The sequence below is a fragment of the Vipera berus genome (assembly GCF_964194415.1).
Source record: "Vipera berus genome assembly, chromosome: 3".
Taxonomy (NCBI): Eukaryota; Metazoa; Chordata; class Lepidosauria; order Squamata; family Viperidae; genus Vipera; species Vipera berus.
In genome coordinates, this window is record NC_138204.1 from 64,507,186 (window position 1) to 64,528,316 (window position 21,131).

The window sequence follows — 21,131 nt, forward strand, 5'->3', positions numbered from 1 at the left end:
ACTAACAATAACCAAAATACATCAGGCAGCTGTGTCTCTGTAAAGGGTGTGGTTACTCTAATTTTTATCTCTACGGTCAATCTGGAAGGGCAGGAAAGTAGGTTGAAGTTGAAGCGTTGTTGGGAAATGTAGTTCCAGGAGGGCGAGAAGCGGAAGGAGATGCAATTCCGGCAATTAACAGGCATCCTGGACAAATAGTGTTTTGTTTTTTTCAGGTGAGGTGTAGCTCGTCGTCTATTATTTTACTTTTTTACCAAATTAATTTATTACTTTGAAAAAAAAAACTCTCAAGGAAAAAGTACCAAGAACTTTGCTTCTCAACAAGTACAATGACAGAAATTCAACAGCTTCAACTTGGTTCCCGATCTCGCTTGAAAAATTTTTAATAGCACCCAGTTCAGGCTCACAATAACACATTTTAAGCCTGATATTTATATTATGTTTGAGTACAGACGCCTTTTCTACTTTTACACTGTTTACAGGCCTTCTGCTTTAAGTTTAAACTGCAAGATCCCTATTAACCTCAATTCATTTATGAAGACAGAGTACAAAGTCTTTCTTTTCCTCCTTTCGTTCTTGCTATAAATAGTTAATTTTTTTCCTGTTTATGGATTAGATGATGGATACATTTGTTGTAAGAACACCCAGAACTAAAAGAGAACCAACAAAGAGCAATCCTGGAAAAAAGGTTTATAAACAAGCTACAATAGAATCTCTGAAGGTATGTTTCAAGATACTTTTGCATTGTAATAATTTAGATTTCTTTCTTTGGTTTCAAACAACATGACGGTATTTCTGAGAGGATAAATTGTAAAGCTAGAATTATTTTCCAAAATATGTATTTAATATGTATTTAAAACCCAGTGCTGGCGGGTTTTTTTGTTTTTTTCATGTATGGGAATATCATTAAATAAAATGTCACAAGGTTGACGGTTAACTTTTCTTGTACCCTGTAATTCCAGTATATGAAGCGTCTCAAAAATAACTATTTCAAATTTTTAATCAGCCTAAATAACCTTTGGAAAGAATAATGAATGAATTTTATTAAAGTTTATTAAAGTTTTAAGAAACATTTATACTTTAAATGGATTGTACAACATTCTGGAAAAGTTTTCACCAAAATGGTTGGTTCAGTGAAGCTGCAAAAATATATTGAGAACTGTAATAACATCAAATGTAACGTGCACCTTTTAGAATGGAAGTAAGCAAATGAGACAGCTTCTCTTACAGTCCCTACTGTGGGTAGCAACTCAATGTGTTTATTGTTTGGCTGCCTCCCATGAAACTATTTTTAGTAACTCTTACTAACCAACAATACCTAGTAAAGTACAATTATTCATTTGAAAAATTGAACTATAACAGGGGTGTCAAACTGCCGGCCCATGGGCCGGATGCGTCACAAGGAAACCGCGCCCACCCCATTGCTGGCAATGGGGAAAAAGCTCCGATACATCACGCGATGTCACGTGACATCGCAAGTTTGACATGTCTGAACTATGAGATCAAAACAAAACTAATTCAAACTAGTTCAAAAATTAATGAGCATTTTGAAAAAGTTGCAATTTCACATTACTGGGATAACATTTTTAATTAAATAAAATATTGCATTTAGAAAGTATTTCCAATGAACACCTTTAGCAGTTACTCTCAAAAGGCAAAGCAATAATTTGGAACAAATAGTTCTTTTAAAGTATCTCCTTTATTTTAAAAGTAACACTTATAAAAAAAGACAAATTTTAAACAAATTTATTCTGTTTTGTTTTGCTTTCAGCTCAGTTTTCCTTTTTGGTCAGTTTTCCCCAGCACATCACATCCAGGGCTACTTCAAGAGAACCTTTTAATTATGTTTGTGACTTTTTTATTCTTCAGCAGTTAAATAAAGTGGGAATTTCAAAGTACCCTTTTGCTGTTTTCTGTTATTATTATAAATAAAAACAGTATCTCTGTTTTTGTAATGAGGAAATAACCTATTTTCAGTGTGAAAAAGTTTTAATACAGGTGGTCCTCGGCTTATGACCATAATTGAGGCCAAAATTTTCATTGCTAAGCAAGACAATTGTTAAGTGAGTTTTACCCCATTTTACAACCTTTCTTGCCACCATTGTTAAGTGAATCATTTAGTTGTTTAAGTTAGCAATACAGTTGTTAAGTGAATCTGGCTTCCCCATTGACTTTGCTTGTCAGAAGGTCACAAAAGGTGATCACATGATCCCAGGACTCTGCCACCATCATAAATACATGCCAGTTGCTAAGCATCCAAATTTTGATCATGTGACCATGAGGATGCTGTGACAGTTGTAATGTGAAAAATGATCATAAGTCACTTTTTTCAGTGCAGTTGTAACTTCGAACTGTCACTAAACAAATGACTGTAAGTCAAGGTGTACCTGTGATACATTTGGACTAGGCAGGTCAGTTAAAATGGACAGAAAGCATGTTTAGAGTTGGAGACCATTGACATAAAGACCCAAACAGAGGAAGAAAGGTGTAAATGACAATTACGTTGATCTTTTGTGTTTGAAAATAATTTATAAAAATATAGGAGTAAGGAGGAGTATAGGAGTTTAAAAATTAGCCATAAAAAAAGAAAAATCTTTAGGAAGTCAGGAAAAAACCCTGATATAATTTCCTAAGGAAGAAAGTGGAAAGCATTATTTTGTAGTGGAATAAATCAGAAGAATATGAATGATGCGAAACAGATATAGCAGTGTAGAGGGGGGGGGGAAATGACAGTTAAAATGTGTTTGGGGCCAAGAGAGCACAGGCAAGCAAGTACATGTTTAGTTTAGGTAATAGTGAAGAATCGTGACAACATTATGAGGCGTTCTCAGATTTTTATGAGGAGTCTCTGCTCTACGCACTCTCTTCAGAATAGTAAGTGAATTGAAGATGACAGCCTAATGAGTTGATTTTGCTTTCTAGATTTCACTCACTTACTTTACATCAGGGACTTGCTGTGAAACAAGTACTCATCTGTGTGGATTATCCAATTTTCAGAATTTGACTGTCCATCATCATCATCAATAATTTATAGGGCAATACCGCCACTGCTCACTGACACAAAGCACCAGAAATGAGTTTGCAGCAAAATATGTGTGTCTCATTCGAGCTCCTAATGATGGGTTTCTTTCCTAGAGAGTTGTAGTGGTAGAAGATATAAAAAGATGGAAATCTGTACTAGAGCTTTCAATTCAACCTAAGGAGAACCTAATTGAGGCCTTGATGGAGTTAAGGAAGAAAATACCTTCCAAGGAAATTTTACTTTCAACGAAAATAGGTAACAATTTGCTTTTTATATTCTATCATGGCAGCTCGGAATCATGGCTTGTGGGAGTAAATTGGGGTAGTTCAGTTATAAAATGCTAAGCATTTAGTAGAGGTAGCCCTCAACTTACGACCTCAATTGAGCCCAAAATTTATGTTTCTAAGTGAGACATTTGTTAAGTGAATTTTGCCCCATTTTACGACCTTTCTTGCCACAGTTGTTAAGGGAATCCCTGCAGTTATTAAGTTAATGACACAGTTAAGTGAATTAAGCTTCCCCATTGACCTTGTTTGTCAGAAAGTCGCAGAAAGTGATCATATGACCCTGGGATACTGTAAATATGAGTCGCTTGCCAAGCATCTGAATTTTGATAATGTGACCATGGGGGTGCTGCAATGGTTGTAAGGGTGAAAAACGGTCATAAGTCACTTGTTTCAGTGCCATTGTAACTTTGAACTGTTGTAAATTGAGGACTATCTGTACACATATTAGAGCAGGGGTCTTCAAACTTGGCCCTTTTATGACTTGTAGACTTCAACTCCCAGAATTCCTCAGCCAGCAAAGCTGGCTGAGGAATTCTGGGAGTTGAAGTCCACAAGTCATAAAAGGGCCAAGTTTGAAGACCCCTGTATTAGAGCCACTAATCTAAGATGCAGCTTTCAGGGTCCTTTGAGAAGTTGCACCTAAGCTATAGTTTGTAATGTTTAAAGGGAAACAGTTTAATACCTGGGGAGTAGTCATACTGATTTAATTAATAGTTATTTGAATTCTGGGTTTAATCAAGTTTAATATTGCTCCTGGTTCTGCCCTTCCTTTGCATTATTGCCCTAGGATTTCTTCAAATGATAAATATTGCCCTCTGTCAATCAAGCTGCACCTCCACACACAGAGAGAGAATTCACCAAGCATTCAGAACAATGCCTTCCTCGTTTTCTCCTTCTGTGCTCCTGGAGCTTATTTTAATTGCTCCTCCTGAGTTACATTCCCCAAACAGCTTTCAATTTATTGTAAGTGTCACAAAGTAGACAATTTCTAGTAAAGCCACACGATGTTGGATTTTCGTTTAGGTTTCACCCAATTCCTCTCTGTTGTTAAATCTCCATGTCATAATAGGTCTCAAAAAGAAATAATTCTGGCTTGGGAATAGATGTCACTGCAACCAATTGCTCCTTATTGAGCAGGATTTCTAGACTGTAGTGGCGGCTGTAACAGGAGAAAAGATGCTTTTCAGCTTTGCCCCACTTTCCAACATCCTATTCAATGCTACCGTGTGCTCTATATCTTTAATTTACTCTTAGGTCATACAGTGAATAAGATGCGGAAACACCCGGACCAGGATGTGGCAACTCTTGCGAAAGAGGTTTACACTGAGTGGAGAAGCTTTGTTAAAAACCAGTCAAATAGATCTTTAATTGAAGTCAGGTGTAATCCCAGAACAGAGAGCCTGAGGCAGAATGCCCGGAAGCTACTAGCAGAAGCTCTAGAAGTCGAGGTAATGTGTATTTCATGATAAATTTCTAGGAAATAACTTTTCTTAGCATAACATTACTATTGTGTTATTTGTGGCACTGCTTTTCTCACATTATTTCTGCCCAGCTCACACTCTTATTTATTTATTTTATTTTTATTTTATTTATTTTATTAGATTTATATACCGCCCTTTCCCGGAGGACTCAGGGCGGTTTACAGGGCATTTTAAAATCATACCAATACAAAATACAAGTTAAAAGACAAATAAAAGATTAAATTATCCCTGAAAATAAAACCCCAGTTAAAATTCTCAGCCTGGGTCAGAGAGCTCAAAGAGCCAAGTCTTCAGGTCTCGGCGGAATGAACGTAGGTCAGGGGCAGTTCTGAGCTCCACGAGCAGCTGGTTCCAGAGGGCAGACGCACCCACAGAAAAGGCTCTCCCCCTGGGTGTTATCCGCCGGCAATCTTTTATCGGCAGCACCCTGAGAAGACCCTCCCTCTGCGAGCGCACTGGACGAAGGGAACTTGATGCTGGCAGCAGGTGTTCCCTTAAATATCCCGGACCCAAGCCATTTAGGGCTTTATAGGTTATCACCAGCACCTTCCCTGAACCATTGCCTTCTAATGGGACCTAGGACCGTTACGTAGCATTTACACTTTGGGATGATCTCTGCCCTCCCCCAGCAAACTTTGGTTATCCCTGACCCTATTAGCTTTGTTGAGCCAGGGTGATGGATAAACCTATCTTTGAGAGGAGAAGGGTATGTTGATGGGCCCTGACCATGTGTTCTTGCGGAGTTCTTGCACTGATGAGGTTAGCTAGTTTATTTATTTATCAAATTTATATATACACGACCCATTTCACTCTGTAAGTGAGTCTGGGCAGTTTACAATAATACCGAAACCAAATAATTAGGTAACGAATCGTCTGCCAGCAAACGATCAAACTGAGCGGGCACCAAGAACTCCACAGTTCAACCCTGAGCTACATTTGTTCTGTTGTGCACTATTGATAATGCTGATTTGTTGTTGTTGATGATGATGATGTTGTTGGTTTTAACCGTTTTTTATTTGGCTATTTTCCTGTACATCATGCAGAATTACAATCATATAAGACGGCCAGCCATACACTGTAAATTTTCTAAAGAAACCATCAGTTGAAGTTAGATGACAGACATTCTGATGCAAACATTAATGATCTTGAAGGCAAGTTACTTTGCAGTTTGAACCAACAGATAATAAATCCAACACTGGCTTAGTTTTGGCTTCCTTATATTTAAATAAATTCTCTATCTCTAAAAAACAACAACAACCCCACAGTCAATTTGTTTATTCCTCCTCTTATCCTGAGTTGTGTCTTAAGCAAGTGATCTCAGTTTTCAGACAGTTTCAGCGAACCTTGAAAACTCAGTCTTGACTTCATCTATTTAGACAAGGAGGGAATGAAAGTAGCAATAAATGTTTTACATAAATAAATCACAGGTTGATATCCAAAGTTACTTAAAAAGGTAAAGGTAAAGGTTCCCCCGCACATGCGTGCTAGTCGTTTCCGACTCTAGGGGCCGGTGCTCATCTCCGTTTCAAAGCCGAAGAGCCAGCGTTTGTCTGAGGACGTCTCCGTGGTCATGTGGCCGGCATGACTAGACGCCAAAGGCGCACGGAACGCTGTTACCTTCCCACCGTAGTGGTCCCTATTTTTCTACTTGCATTTTTACGTGCTTTCGAACTGCTAGGTTGGCAGAAGCTGGGACGAGTAACAGGCGCTCACTCTGTTACGTGGCACTCGGGAAAAGTTACTTATTGATAAGTAATTTGCCAATAGGACCTTTTTTCTCTCCAGAAGGTACTTTAGCTAGGGTGGTGATAGAAAACTATATTTATTGAAATTGGTTGCTGGTTGTTACTAGGATATAACATGCCTTACGCATGCCTCACGCATTTTGTCTTGATAGCAGAGATTAAGAAAAAAAGAAAAAATAGAGAAGATAAATGTATAAATTTCAGGTAGTGGAGGATGAAACCATGTGGATCAGTGAGGAGACTGCAACTATATCTTTTACTTCTATAAGCTACTCAAAGTCACTGTAAAGGAGTTGGGTGGCCATATAAATATTTTTAATAAATAAATAAATGAGGAAAAAGCCCAGTTGTAGTATACTGTTGAGGAAATGTTGAGGGAAATGCATTCGCCATCATTTTTCCTTATTCCTGTGTACCTACCCGTAACATCTAGCCAAATATTTATATTACTCCTTTTTAGTGAAGCAGATCCATACACATTCCTCTGGAGTAGCTGCAGTCATAATTTCATTTAAAATGTTTTGTACATTTGCTTCACGCAATTCCCAGAGTGGCCCAGAACGATCATAAAAACAATATCAGCTGCCATAAATTGAAATATAAAATCAGCTGAAACAACAAAAGCATGACAGAAGCCAAAAACTAGAAGAAGGAATAAAATATTTTAAAACCTACTTTAGTTTTGTGCCGGAAGGCCTCAAGAAATCAACACCATTTTGGGTTTGCTGCTGAAGTGATATCAGAATTCTTCTTTACAACAGAAACAGCTTTACAACAGTAAAGATCATTTCTTTCACCACTGTAGCCTTATTTTAAGAAGCAGCACAAGTATTGGCTTGGGATTGCGTTTACGAATCGTGCTTAGCCATAATGTGATTTGCTTTGGATTTGCATGTTATGCGAATATATATTTCACTTTGTAAATCATGGTTTATGGTTTAACATGTTACATAATCTCAATTGACTATGATCAGTTCAGTGAAATATAATTAAAGAAATTATTACCCAGCATTATGTAGTCATCTAGGGAATCATCTGAGAGAAAAGAAATATGTAAATATGTAGTTATTATTTTGTGTACAATGTATAAATAACGGTATTCTCTCCAGATGGTCTGTATTTCAGGCAAACTTTATATGTGTAATTAAACGTTTGTAAATCAAAGTTTATTGTGAGACCCTACAGAGAGGGTCAATAGTGTACAAAGTGGTGGTAAATATCAGATCCCTGTGGTACCCTTACGTAATGAACACAACAAGAATTCTCCCTGAGCCTTAATGACCAGCGCTCTTGCTCTATTAAACTCCATAATAATTATCCTTTCAAATGAATTCATTAATTATCCTTTAAATGGCATGTCAAAGTACTTGCAGAATACAAAGCAAAATTTAGAGGCAGTGCTCTTATTCCTTATCAACTTCGGTCAGAAAATTATGCCCTCCTGTTTTGTTAATAGCTCCAGCAGGTGCTGGAGCTGAAATGTCAAATGGTTAGTAGACCAACTTGGTATTTGTAATCCTCAGTTGTGGCCCACAGTTTTTTCAGAAGATGCATAATATTGCAGTGGTTCAAACCAGGTTTAACTGGGGAACTAGTTTAACAGTGTAGTACATATTATAAAGATTTTATATATGATAACGTGAGTGCAGAGTGGCAGTAATTACATAAGTATCTACATTTCAAGGGACGCGGTGGCTCAGTGGGTTAGGACGCTGAGCTTGTCGATCAGAAGGTCGGCAGTTTGGCGGGTCGAATCCCAAGTGCCGCGTAGCAGAGTGAGCGCCTGTTACTCGTCCCAGCTTCTGCCAACCTAGCAGTTCGAAAGCATGTAAAAATGCAAGTAGAAAAATAGGGACCACTACGGTGGGAAGGTAACAGTGTTCCGTGCGCCTTTGGCGTCTAGTCATGCCGGCCACATGACCACGGAGACGTCCTTGGACAAGCGCTGGCTCTTCGGCTTGATGAGCACTGGCCCCTAGAGTCGGAAATGACTAGCACGCATGTGCGGGAGAACCTTTACCTTTTATCTACATTTTACCTTTAACCTGAGTTTTTTTTTTAAAAAATTGCTCCAACTACATCTTAAAGACACCACTATCTTTCACTTTTCTCTCACTGAATATGGTCACTTGTTAAAAGGTCTACTTTAAAAAAAATATATCCCTATATACAGTTATACACAGAGCAGCCGCAAAGCAGCAACCCAGCAGTCCAGGTACTAAGCAATCTGTGAGGAGAAGCTACTAAGGCATAAATCCTGGTTGATTTTTTTAAAAGTCACAATGATTTACACTTAGGTCATACAGTCAAAAAATCTTCATTGTCATCACTTACTGTAGAATATTTATTTATTATTTTATGAACAAGATTTGTAAGGCCACCAACTCAAAACAGTGTGACTCTGGGCAGTGTACAGCATAAAAACAAGCAAGAAATCCCTCCCAAACCATATAATCTTAAACATATATAATATATAAATATAAAATCGTGATCAAGCAAGATAACAGAATAACCCAAAGGAGATTCTCACTCAACTGGCCCGTAATGCTGAGGGGAAGAGCCAGATAGTTTTTCTAAAAGTGAACACAGTTGGGGGCCTCTCATATGTTGGAGTGGAGATTGGCGATCATGCCAAAGAACATGGCAACCATAGAAAAGGCATGGTTCTAGGGCAGGAGTCCCCAACAGCATGCCACAAACCGGTCCGCACAAACAACCATAACCCCATCCGCGGGATGCAGGCAGCACAAAAAACCGCGCACCCTCTGGTCCCCGGAAAAACCTCTCTCCACGGAACCGGTTCCTGGTGCCCAAAAGGTTGGGGACTTCTGTTCTAGAGCCCCATCAGAAGGAAAAAAAAAAGAAATGTGTATTCCCTGTGGGAGTATGTGGGGCAGGCAGATGTTCTTGGGAGAAGATGGTCTTTCAAGTAATTTGGTCCTGTGCCGTGTAGGCCTTTTAAGGTAGTATCTTGAATTGCACCTGGAAGACTTTTGGAAATCGGTGCATCTCATTGAGAAGCAGTGTTACATGGGGATAGTGAGATATGTCCTTAACTACCTGTGCCACTGCACCCTGGACCATCTGATGCTTCCTGATGGTCTTCAGTGGCAGCCCCACGTAGCATAAGAAGCCTAGCAATTTTACCGCTCCTCTGATTTTGTGTAAACTGTTTATATATGCCTAACTATAAAACAGTGTTCCCATTTTTAATGTTACATGCTAACAGATCACAGTTATTTTTTTTTTTCACTTTTCACTTGATTTTATGATTGTAGTATTGTTTCTGTTTGAACAAAACAGTTACTTTTACTGAAGAGCCAGAAAGAAATCTACTAAAATAAATATATAGCCAGAATTTTATTGCAGGCTGCAGTGGGAAATATTTATTCTCAGAAAGATAGTCAGCATCTTGACCTCTCTCCCTAGCCTTGTAAAATAATTTGTAGTACACCAGATGAGTCTTCCCTGGCATTGCATCTATTTTTGGTGTCTTGGCTTTTTTAATGCGTACGCACAAAATAGCTATAATTTAAAGAATACACATCTTATTTAAGCAGGAAGGGGAATATATTCAAATGTCTAGATACAATTTTAATTAAATATGTATGCCGCTACTGTATGTTTGTAATAATATAGATGGAATACATGATTCAGTTTACTTTATGCAAGCCATTCTTACAGTTTTACATATAAATGAAATGAAGATTTATTTATAATTCCCTACACATTTAACCCTGGCATTGTTATACTGGAAAAGGCTACATTTGTCTTTACAGTATCTCTCTGCAAGCTGCTGTTGAGCATGGGAACACATTGAAATCTGCATAAGTAAAACAAGTAAAATACAATGAGCTACGAGCACAAAGTACAGGTGTAGGTTTGCTTAGGCTGGATCCCAGCAGTATTAAAGTAAGTCATATCATATCTCCTTCATCCATATCATATCTGTTTAATTCTGGTCCACATTAATTTCCAAAGTGAACTTGAAGGTTGATAGTAAATATACCTTACTATTTGAATTTTCTCATATGAGACATTGCTTAAGAAGACAGAGACGTATAAATCAGCAGATCAGTTAGAAAAAGCACTAATATAAGTGACAGTGATTCTAAAACCAACAGGATATTCTTAAACAATTGGAAAAGTAAGTTTGGGAATATGCATTTTAAACTCACAATTCTGCAAAGGCACTGTAATCAGTAATTCTGTCCAGTAGGAATAAGTTATAAAACTAACAACGTCATTCTGGTATAAGATGCAGTAGTTGAGTGTGATGAGGTTATGCCCACAGTGGCTGAAAAATACGTTAAGATAAACAGGAGTCTCCTTAGTTCTGTGTCACCAATAATCAAAACGAAATAACCCTCTTTTTTTGTAGACAGTAGCTGCTTTTATTTTATTTTAATATTGCTTCCGTAGATATCTCATTGTATATAGCTTGGCACATGCTGAGGCTAGACTTCAAAATTAATGCTGTAACAAATCCTTTTCTGTTTTCTTGATTACACCTGACACTTTATTTATTCATTTTTATTTTGTGTACAGAGTCTCCATTTCCTTTTACAGCCTTGCCAGTCAGTTTTGTAAAGGATTTAGAATATTTATTTATTTATTTATTTATTTATTTATTTAATTTGTATACCGCCCTAGGTATACAAAACTAGGATTTAGTTTTAGAGTTGTTTAAAACCCCAGCAGAAATCAGTGTTATTATAAATGGTACTTTTCCATTCATAATTGCTTTTGAGTCTGATATCCCAGGCTGACTACAGATTACTTTCCTGTTGGGTTGATTAAAAAAAAAGGAACTGACCACACAGCCCTTATTGTTTAGTTGAAATGAAATTGTTCTTCCTGTTTAAATTATGATGTGAATTTCCTTGTTTGAGCTGATTAAGAAACCACCTCCGTTGCAAATGCTGAGTCCCCTTATTAAACATAAGGATCTCATTTCTTACTTTCTGTTTTCAGATTGGTCACCTGCTGGCAGAAAATATTGAGCAAGAAGCTTTTTATCTCTCTTCCCATCTTGTTAACACGTCCTATCGCAGGACCGTGCGAGCGCTCGTGTTCTCTTTGAAGCACAATCCTGAAACTCGTGCACAAGTGCAAAGTGGGGTTTTGCCAGTTAAGATGCTTGTCCAAAACCACAAAAAGTGATTCATATGGAGAGTTGGAAGGTGTAAAATGGCATAAGTATTCCAAAACATGGGACTTCTTTTTGGTGGACTAAGCGTGTTTTGGATCAATCATAATGTAGAAACATATATATTTAAGAAACTTTGTTGCTGGCCCAAGCATCATTTGAAACAAATGGTGGTGTGCAAGATTGGGTAAGGGCATTCTTCTATCTTATAACAACCTAGAAAGAAATCTATTTTAGACAGTAGAGTCTGCAACTTTTGTAGTACGCCAGGAACTTATAAGAACTGAAATAAAATGAAATAAAATGAAAAGTGACCGTGGTAGTTAATAACCCAAAACTAGTACATCTGCTGTCCTTCACAAAACTCTATCAATCTCCAGCAAAGTACTCTTAATATACTGGGGATCACCTCCAAGAAAGTACGTACTGTATATCTCTGTGTTCCCTCTTGTTTAATCTCATCAGGGATGGGAATCTTGATTAACTCCTCTTAGGCGATTGGCAGATTCTGGTCAGGAGAGACAATCCTGCAAGTACAGAGATGCCAAGCCACATAGGGCTCCAAGCATCTCAAATTGGATCCAGAAGCCCACCAGCGCATCAACCTCAACACAGGAGTCACCCTGTTGATCCTGTTTCCTCTCTGTCCTCTGCACTTAATAGCGATATAAGTGGTTTACAGAGGCAGCCTGTCGCTCCCAACAATTTGGTCCTCATTTTACCGACCTCGGAAGGATGGAAAGCTGAGTCAACCTTGAGCAGATAAGAATCGAAGGAGTTGAACTCCTGGCAATGTGAGCAGATTCAGCCTCCAGGACTGCATTCTAACCACTGCACCACCACGTCTCATACGGCCAGCTTAAGGACAGCTTCTAGACAATACATTAAACCAGGGTGATTGCATCGTTGCATGCTCTCTTACTCTTTAGACAGTTCCACCCTTGGTAGCCTAATGGAAATAATCCATTTCTTCAGGATTTTTAACTTTGCTAAGTAAATTAGCCTGTGGAACAACTTCATCCCAATCTACACGATAAGCTCAAAAGAAAGTCCCTCGATAACTAGCCTGTCACCAATCGGCTATGGGATGTCTTGGTTCAAGTCTGAGAAGTGATTAAATCATTGATTCTCTTAAGCTCCAATCTTTGATGCAGGATACATAATTGAAGTGCAGGTATCCTTTTTACTTGTGGTGATAAGATATGCCGTTTGGTGATAAGTTCCCTAGCTTAACAATGACTGTGGTGTTATTTAGAGCTGTTTTTTCCATGCTGCTGCCCTCTTTTGTGCCTCAACATCCCCTCCTGCTTCTTGGATGCAACGGGATTTGCTCTAAAGGAATTGCTCTCTGTTAGCAATCATGAAGCCAAAAATGGACAGCTCAACAATCTATACACACAAATATTATTTCAGCCTAACCACATGCTCAATGGAATTGATCCACTTCAGATCAATGGGATATCCTACAATGCTAGGCACTCTTATCTGGGAGAAGATTTACTTCTGATTTGGCATGTATAGAACTGCACTTCTTCTCTATAATCTTTGTAAACCAACATAAATATTACTCAGTTCATGCTTGTATACTTATGTTCACAAATTGATATGATCTTATAGCTCTATAAACTTAGGTCTCCTGTGAGTACAGTTCAGGGCTTATGCAATTGCAATAGAGGGGTATATATTTTTACTAATGGTGTATTAAAAGCCTGTTGTAAAATTACATTAATTTCTTGCTCCTACAGGTAGCAAAACCTATAGGTAGTTTTTCCAGTCAATGTCAATAAAGCCTAGAAAATGGCTTGGGTAAACAGCAGCAGCATGAGGGAGTTACATTTTCCCAACATTCTTTTAAAAAGCTGCACCTTTTGCCTACAAATTAATAATAAGGAAAAGATCACTCACATAGTTATCCGTTACAAGCTTGAATGGAGAACAAGTATTTCAACTAACAGGTTACTGAAAATTGTTTTTGCTTTCAATGTATTAACAGTACGATCAATATCAAAAGTATTTACAGCATTTGTCCAGCCTAGAATATATCTAAAATCACAATTTTATTATGATATTACCAACTACCAACATCCCATGAGCTGCTCGCAATGGAAATAAAACAAGGGGGAAAGTACTAAAACAACATTTTAAACTAAAAGCATCATTTTGTTTTTTAAAAGGGATGGGTTTTTAAGTCTTTCCAAATACTAATAAGATGGTCAGTTCTCTTAATGTGGGAAGACCAGCATCCCAAAAAGCAGAAGCTAGAAGTGCATCAATCCCAAAGTGGACATGATTAAGATTCCAGCAGATATTTGGCACCTTAATGTGTTACTTGGGCTGGCCTATGTGAAGCCCTAAAGCTCGGGTCTCCGAACTTGTCAACTTTAAGACTTGTGGACTTCAATTCCCAGAATTCCTCAGCCAGCCAGGCTGGTTGAGGAATTCTGGGAGTTGGAAGTCCAGAAGTCTGAAAGTTGACAAGTTTGGAGATGCCTGCCCTGATTCAGTTTAATCAAGGCTCCATTGAAGGGCCGATGCAGCTGTACAAAAAAAATCAGGACTTTTAAAGTGTGGCTGCATATCTCTCATCTGGGTCTGCACATATCTATGCCTGGGCAGAAAGCACCCATTTGGATGGGGGTGACCAGGAAAGCCAAATGGCTAGTTTGGTGTAGGAGCACCTCACTTATCCATGTCATGGCACTGTCTTGCTCTAGCTCAGGGGTAGGCAGACTTGGCTTTTTTATGACTCGTGGACTTCAACTCCCAGAATCCCTGAGCCAGCATGGCTCAGCTTGGAAACATCTCTCTTTCCCCTCAGCGTGGCTGGCTCAGGATTTCTGGGAGTTGAAGTCCATGCGTCATAAAAGAGCCAAAGTTGCCTACCTCTGCGTCTAGTTAGCAGGTGAAGCTGTTTTGCAGATCTGTATTTTTTCATACATTTTGCTATGTTTCCAGACAAGTTTCAGTTGATGTAAATGAGAGCTACATCTGAGCAGTCTCTTCAATTATCTATATAGTTCTTCCATTGCAGATTAAAGACATTTTCCCATTAAAAACATTGTTTTTCCTACTTCATGTATAGGTAAAGGTAAAGGTTCCCCCGCACATGCGTGGTAGTCGTTTCCAACTCTAGGGGCTGGTGCTCATCTCCGTTTCAAAGCCGAAGAGCCAGCGCTTGTCCAAGGACGTCTCCGTGGTCATGTGGCCAGCATGACTAGACACCAAAGGCGCACGGGACGCTCTTACCTTCCCACCCTAGTGGTCCCTATTTTTCTACTTGCATTTTTACGTGCTTTCGATCTGCTAGGTTGGCAGAGGCTGGGACGAGTAACAGGCGCTCACTCTGTTACGCGGCACTTGGGATTCGACCCGCCAAACTGCCGACCTTCTGATCGACAGCGTCCTAACCCACTGAGCCACCGCGTCCCTTTTACTTCATGTATATTTGATTTCAAAAAACCCTTTTATGCTTTCAAAGGAATAGTATGAAGATTCTTTTATTATATTTTATTCTCATCTTGACAGATAGGTTTAAGTGTATAATTTTATCAAAATTGCTTTAGTATTTTTGATGAAACTGAAAAGTATATATTTTTTTAAAAAATCCTATTATTTAGATTCGCACACTGCACAGGACATCCTTCTTATGATTTCAGTGTACATTTGCTTAGGTAATTTGGCAGAAGAACATGATGTGACTGTAAGCAATAAAACAGTAAGTAACTTTCACTAATGGCTTTTAAGTTCAAAGGTTATTTTTTTAATGCTAGGATAAAAGCAAACAGGAAAACAAGAATTAAAATACAGTGTCAGTAGAACTGTTTGTCCTAGCTATTCAACAATAGGGCTAAAGGGGACATCAGTGCTGTAAAAGTCTTGTCAATTCAACTACTAAAGAAATGCGATATAGTCGTAGAAGATTCTTAATTTGCACACTTACCTCTTTCAGGTTTAGATTTGTGGGTGCAGGATTCCTTAAGATCCTAGAGCTAGACCACTTACTTTCTAGGTAAATATATTTTCCCCATCTCTCTATTTTTTCTCCTTTAATCATCAAGCTTTGTTCATCGGCAATATAACTGAGAAGAATATTGATAATCTTTCTTCTGGTAATTCCAGCTGGGCTTCTAATATTGCCAATAATATCTGTTCCTTTATGAGTGTCTTCAGTTCAAGGAGTCCTTACGATATATGTATGTTGATGTGTACTGTCCACATATCCCTTCTCTCCAAATGTTTTACGTCAGTGTTTTTGTTGTCCTGTGTGTATCTTTTTGTAAGCAAGAAAATTAGTACATTGCAGCTTTACTTCCAAATTAAATATGGTTAAAGGTAAAGGTTCCCCCGCACATGCGTGCTAGTCGTTTCCGACTCTAGGGGCCGGTGCTCATCTCCGTTTCAAAGCCGAAGAGCCAGCGCTTGTCCGAGGACGTCTCCGTGGTCATGTGGCCGGCATGACTAGACGCCAAAGGCGCACGGAACGCTGTTACCTTCCCACCGTAGTGGTCCCTATTTTTCTACTTGCATTTTTACGTGCTTTCGAATTGCTAGGTTGGCAGAAGCTGGGACGAGTAACAGGTGCTCACTCTGTTAGGCCCTAATAAATTCCTACTTAGGGCCAATGATTTAGAATCTTTACTAAGAATGGTTTTTCCCCAAGCTTAGCCTTTAATTTTTTTTTTCCTTATCAGTGTCCCAAACTGCCTAGAAAAGAAAGAATTTTTATACATCTTGAACCAATTTTACAGCTTCTATATTTGAAGGGGTACATACGATGCATGATTTTCAATTATTGCTTCTTCAAAAACACGAAGATTACAAATGAATGATCATTATGTTTGCCTCTTTTTTCCCCTCAAATTAAAAATAACTTTTGTGTAGGTTCCAGAATGCCTGTGCCTCTGCCAGCTTGCCAAAAAATATGAAATTACGTTTTAATTTTAACTTGAATAAAAAACCTGGAAACCTAGAACCAGCTCCTATTCATTCTTAGTCAAAACGCAACCCCCATTTTGTTCAGTGGGATCGTTTTCTGTGGTTTATAAGTTGAGAAGCCATGGGAAAAGAGGCAGAATTTATTTTAGAGAGCACACAGCAGTTTTGCAAATAAATACACAGTACAGCAGGTCATGGGGGGTGGGTGGGGGGGGGTAGAGATATCTTGGCTATGTTGTACTTTCCTCAGGGTTCATTATTTCTATCCTTATCCCTCATTTTATCTATGTAAATATGTTTACAGGCATTTCACTTGTCATTAACAGGCTGCAATAACAGAGGGATAGAATCAAGATCACATGAAGTATTAATACCACCTTACAATGCCTTGGTAAGGCCACACTTGAATACTGCATCCAGTTTTGCTCACCACAATGTAAAAAAGATGTTGAGACTCTAGAAAGGGTACAGAGAAGAGGAACAAAGATGATTAGGGGACTGGAGACTAAAACATATAAGGAACAGTTGCTGGAATTGGGTACGTCTAGTTTAATGAAGAGAAGGATGAGGCGGGGACATGATAGCAGTGTTCCAATATCTCAGGGGCTACCACAAAGAAGAGGGAGTCAAGCTATTCTCCAAAGTGCCTGAAAGCAGGACAAGAAGCAACGGATGGAAACTAGTCAAGGAGAGAAGCAACCTAGAACTAAGGAGAAACTTCCTGACAGTTAGAACAATTAACCAGTGGAACAACCTGCCTCCAGAAGCGGTGAATGTTCCAACACTGGAAGTTTTTAAGAAGAGACTGGACAGCCATTTGTCTGAAATGGTTTAGGGTTTCCTGCCTGAGCAGGGGGTTGGACTAGATGACCTCCAAGGTCCCTTCCAACTTTTATTATTATTATTATTATTATTATTATTATTATTATTATTATTATTATTATTATTATTCCATTTTAGTTATAACTAAAGTAAAAATGTCGTTAAAAAAACCTGTCCTTCCATAATAGATTAATGAAAAAGAATGGGTTAATAGCTCTAGTGATGGTAAGGCCCAACTTTTTCATCGATTAACTGTATTCTGTTCAACAACAAAAAATTTCTTTAGAGAGAGAAAAAAAAGCATGCCTCAGAGATTAAAGGGTCTTTTTGTTTTTAGTGGTTTGCCTTAGAAATGGACAGCCTCTTCCCCTTTCAAGTGTATCTACTCACATGTGCATGACTAACATTGGATAAAGATTTGTCATTAAAAGTTCAGTCTCTGCTACTGGGATACTGAATCTCTTCTGCCTGGTGTTTCAAGCGAAACAGTGTGCAATGTCTATGGATGCCTCAAGATGGTGCTGTACACAATCAAACCTTCCATTACTGCTACACTACAGAGTGAAGCAAAGATGGCTGAACACTACTGAAAGTTTTAGTAGGGCTAAAGAATGTGACCCTTCTGAGAATGAAATACAATGGCTTATTGTCAAACACTGAGGGCAGTCTTTTGAGCCATAAATCAAATGACCTAAAAAAGTAGTCTTAACTCTTGAGCTAAATTTAATTTCACTATCTGGCTGGGTTAACCTTTCTCAACTTGATCCTTCCAAGTGCCAAAATTCCCAGCCAATTTACCTGGAGAATGAAAGGTTGGAGAATTTTGTATTTCAATTTTTATAAATATATTTTCTTTGCATGTTTCTGAATTCTTTTTGCTTAAACTGTTGGCCCTTTTTGCCTTTGTGCTGTTTCTTTTAGAGTCAGGCGCATTCATGTGGGTCATGGCTTTGATAGGAAGGCCTAAGGCTTTGGGCGCCAGGACTACTGAGTTGTACTGTGGCTTGTTTAGTTTTTGATTAGCATGGTGTATAAATCTAGTCATTGTGGTTTAACAACCATAACTTTTAGGGCTTAGTGTATAATATAAACCCAACTCTTGTGGCTTATTCAGATACCATTTTTAAATAATGATTTAGTATGATGTGTGAACTCATTAAGAGTGAACATCTGGGAAAGGTTAATTTTTTTGTTTGTTTCAGAGCTTCCCAAAGACTTTTTATATGCCATGAGTGGGATACTGGAGGAATCTTAGGCTTAGTTTCAGTCTGTGGCCCTGCTTTCTCCAATATGATGCCCTGCAGAGCTATACTGTATGAATTCATGTCATTCCTAGCTGACAACGGCAATGGAAAATAATTATTATTTGAAGCATATGATCCAGCTCAGTTTTAAATCTTTTTGTAGTTTTTTTAATGTGCAATTCTCTTCATAAACATTGTTTACAATGTCTATGAGCTCATATCATTCTTCACACCACTTGAGTATTACATCTGAATTGGCAATTGATAGCTTCTGAAAGATACAAATATTATAATTAATGTATCTTTTCAAAAGGCAACTGGACTTTGTTATACCTTGAAGAGGTTTCATTTCTCACTGAAGCAGCTTCCTCAGTTCTCAGAGTCCAGCTGCCTTTTGAAAAAGCACCATTAGGATAACCGTGACCTGGATGACTGAGAATCTTCATATACTGTACATATTATAATAAAGCAACATGGTTTGGATGCATAGAAGATGAGAATTGGGCTCCAGAAAGAATCAGTGAAAAGTCAGAAACTTTTCTCATCCTCCTTTCTCTTTAGCCGGCCTTCCCTTCGCCTCTGAGCCTTAGAACACATTTCTCAGAAACGATCTATTGTCTTGAGGAAAAAAAAACTACATGCAGAGCCACCAAAATTCCAAAACTACATGCAGAGCCACCTGAACCATTCCATGGATGATAAGCTGAGTATGAGTCAGCAAAGTAATAATGAAGCACAAAAGGTCAATTCTATTTCAGGTAACATTAACACAATGTGCCACTCACGGACCAGTCTTGGAAGGGAACAGTGCTGGGTTTTGTTTTTTGTTTTTTTACTAAGTTCCAGTCTGATTTAAGTATTCCATGTAGTTCTAGTCGTCAACAATTCAAGCATGTGTTTGGTTGGACAACAGATGAATGTTCTCAAAAGGATTGGAGAGAAGGGGATTCAAGGCCAAACTTCATCTGGAAACTTGGCTGGGTTTTGGTTTCCAAAAAGAGCTGCCCAGACTGCCTTATATACATTGCAAACTTACCTTGATATACATACTTCCTGATTTGTAAAAAAAGAAAAAAGGTGGCTGGTTATTCTACAGTAAACAAATGCAATTTATGCATGCTTAGAGATGCTTTGCGGCACCACAGCTGTGTTTGAATGACCTATTGAAGTAGCTTAGCACAATTTAGTCTAGAAGGTGTGAACTCAGACTTTCTTGTTCAGAACTCAGGCAACAGGGTTAATGGAATAAACAATGGTTTACTTAACTACAGGTAAATATTGTATGCAAACATCCCATTAGTTCAGGAGTCTGGGCCATGCTGGCTGGGGAATTCTGGGAGTTGAAGTCCACAAGTCTTAAAATTGCCACGTTTGGAGAACCCTGTATCGCTTGATAAAAGACTTCTAAATCTTTTTCAGCAGGAATATGGCTGGAGTAGCACCTCCTTGAAGTCTTTGAACAGTTTTGAACTTCACTGGGAGATAATATGGTAAAAGTATAATAGCTAAGCATTAATGGTAAGCTATTACTTATCTCAGGACTAAGGGTGTGTTGGACCAGAAAATGACACACCTTCAGTTTCTCAACATCCTTTTCATTTTGTTTTAATCTCAATAATAATTTATATTCTATACTTTCTAGGTTGCAGACCTCAAGACACAAATTCACATTATCCAGTTCCAAATGAAGAGAACAGTTTGGTGTAGTAGTTAAGCATCAGACTAGAAACCTGCCTTTGGCATGAAACCAACTGGTTGACCTTGGACCAATCACTTTCTTTTAGTCCTAGGAAACAGGCAATGGCAACTCACTTTTGAAATCTTGCCAATTGAACAGCAGGGATTTGTACAGGCAGTCTCCAGGACTCAACTCTGACTTATAGACCCACACACATGAAGAAACCCAAGTAGAATGATATTTCTTTATTCCACAGTATTTATAATATGCTATTATTTCCTTTTTACTTTGCTTTCCTGCTATCATAGCGTGGGAGATTTCGTAACTAATATAGTCCTTTGTTCAGGAAAAGCAAATTTATTATCTCAATGGTTGTTTATCCGGAAGTAATACGTCTGTTCACTTGTAACTGCAGGAAGATGAGAGTAACCAACTATTCACCTTGTTTGGTATAATTAACAGAAGTTATTTAAAATAAAAGTCATTTGCTTGAGCATTGGAATGCATAATTTCTATATAATGCTTGCAAAACTGTCCAGGGATGGTTTCAGTTTTTAGGTATCATGGTACAATTTACAGAGTTTAATCAGGAGTCTAGGAGATGCATAATTCTCCCATTCTACCCCCACATCTCAGTGTTCCTTCCATGAATTTTCTTTCAGAGAAATTCATTCTGGGAGACAAAATGCAATAAATATAGAATGTCTTTTAAGAGGTAACGTGCCCCAAGTGGTACACATGGTAGAAATCAGCTAGGGTTATAATGTA

The 21,131-nt window shown here is 38.3% G+C and overlaps 1 protein-coding gene across 7 annotated transcripts; it reads left to right on the top strand.

The window, feature by feature from the left end:
* Window positions 1-147: 147 nt before the first annotated feature.
* TCEANC2 (transcription elongation factor A N-terminal and central domain containing 2) lies at window positions 148-20,856 on the top strand. 7 transcript variants are annotated; one of them, XM_081322286.1, is made up of 10 exons: window positions 148-215; window positions 617-721; window positions 3,136-3,277; window positions 4,564-4,757; window positions 11,510-12,858; window positions 15,302-15,399; window positions 15,634-15,693; window positions 16,946-17,010; window positions 19,247-19,443; window positions 20,105-20,856. In XM_081322286.1, the coding sequence occupies exons 2-5, from the start codon at window positions 617-619 to the stop codon at window positions 11,696-11,698; spliced, it is 630 nt and encodes a 209-aa protein (XP_081178412.1). In that variant the 5' UTR covers window positions 148-215; the 3' UTR covers window positions 11,699-12,858; window positions 15,302-15,399; window positions 15,634-15,693; window positions 16,946-17,010; window positions 19,247-19,443; window positions 20,105-20,856. The 7 variants fall into 7 exon arrangements, with proteins under 7 accessions (XP_081178412.1, XP_081178414.1, XP_081178413.1 ...); XM_081322288.1 differs by having other exon boundaries at window positions 20,108-20,856; XM_081322287.1 differs by having other exon boundaries at window positions 15,356-15,399.
* The last annotated feature ends 275 nt before the right edge of the window (window positions 20,857-21,131 follow it).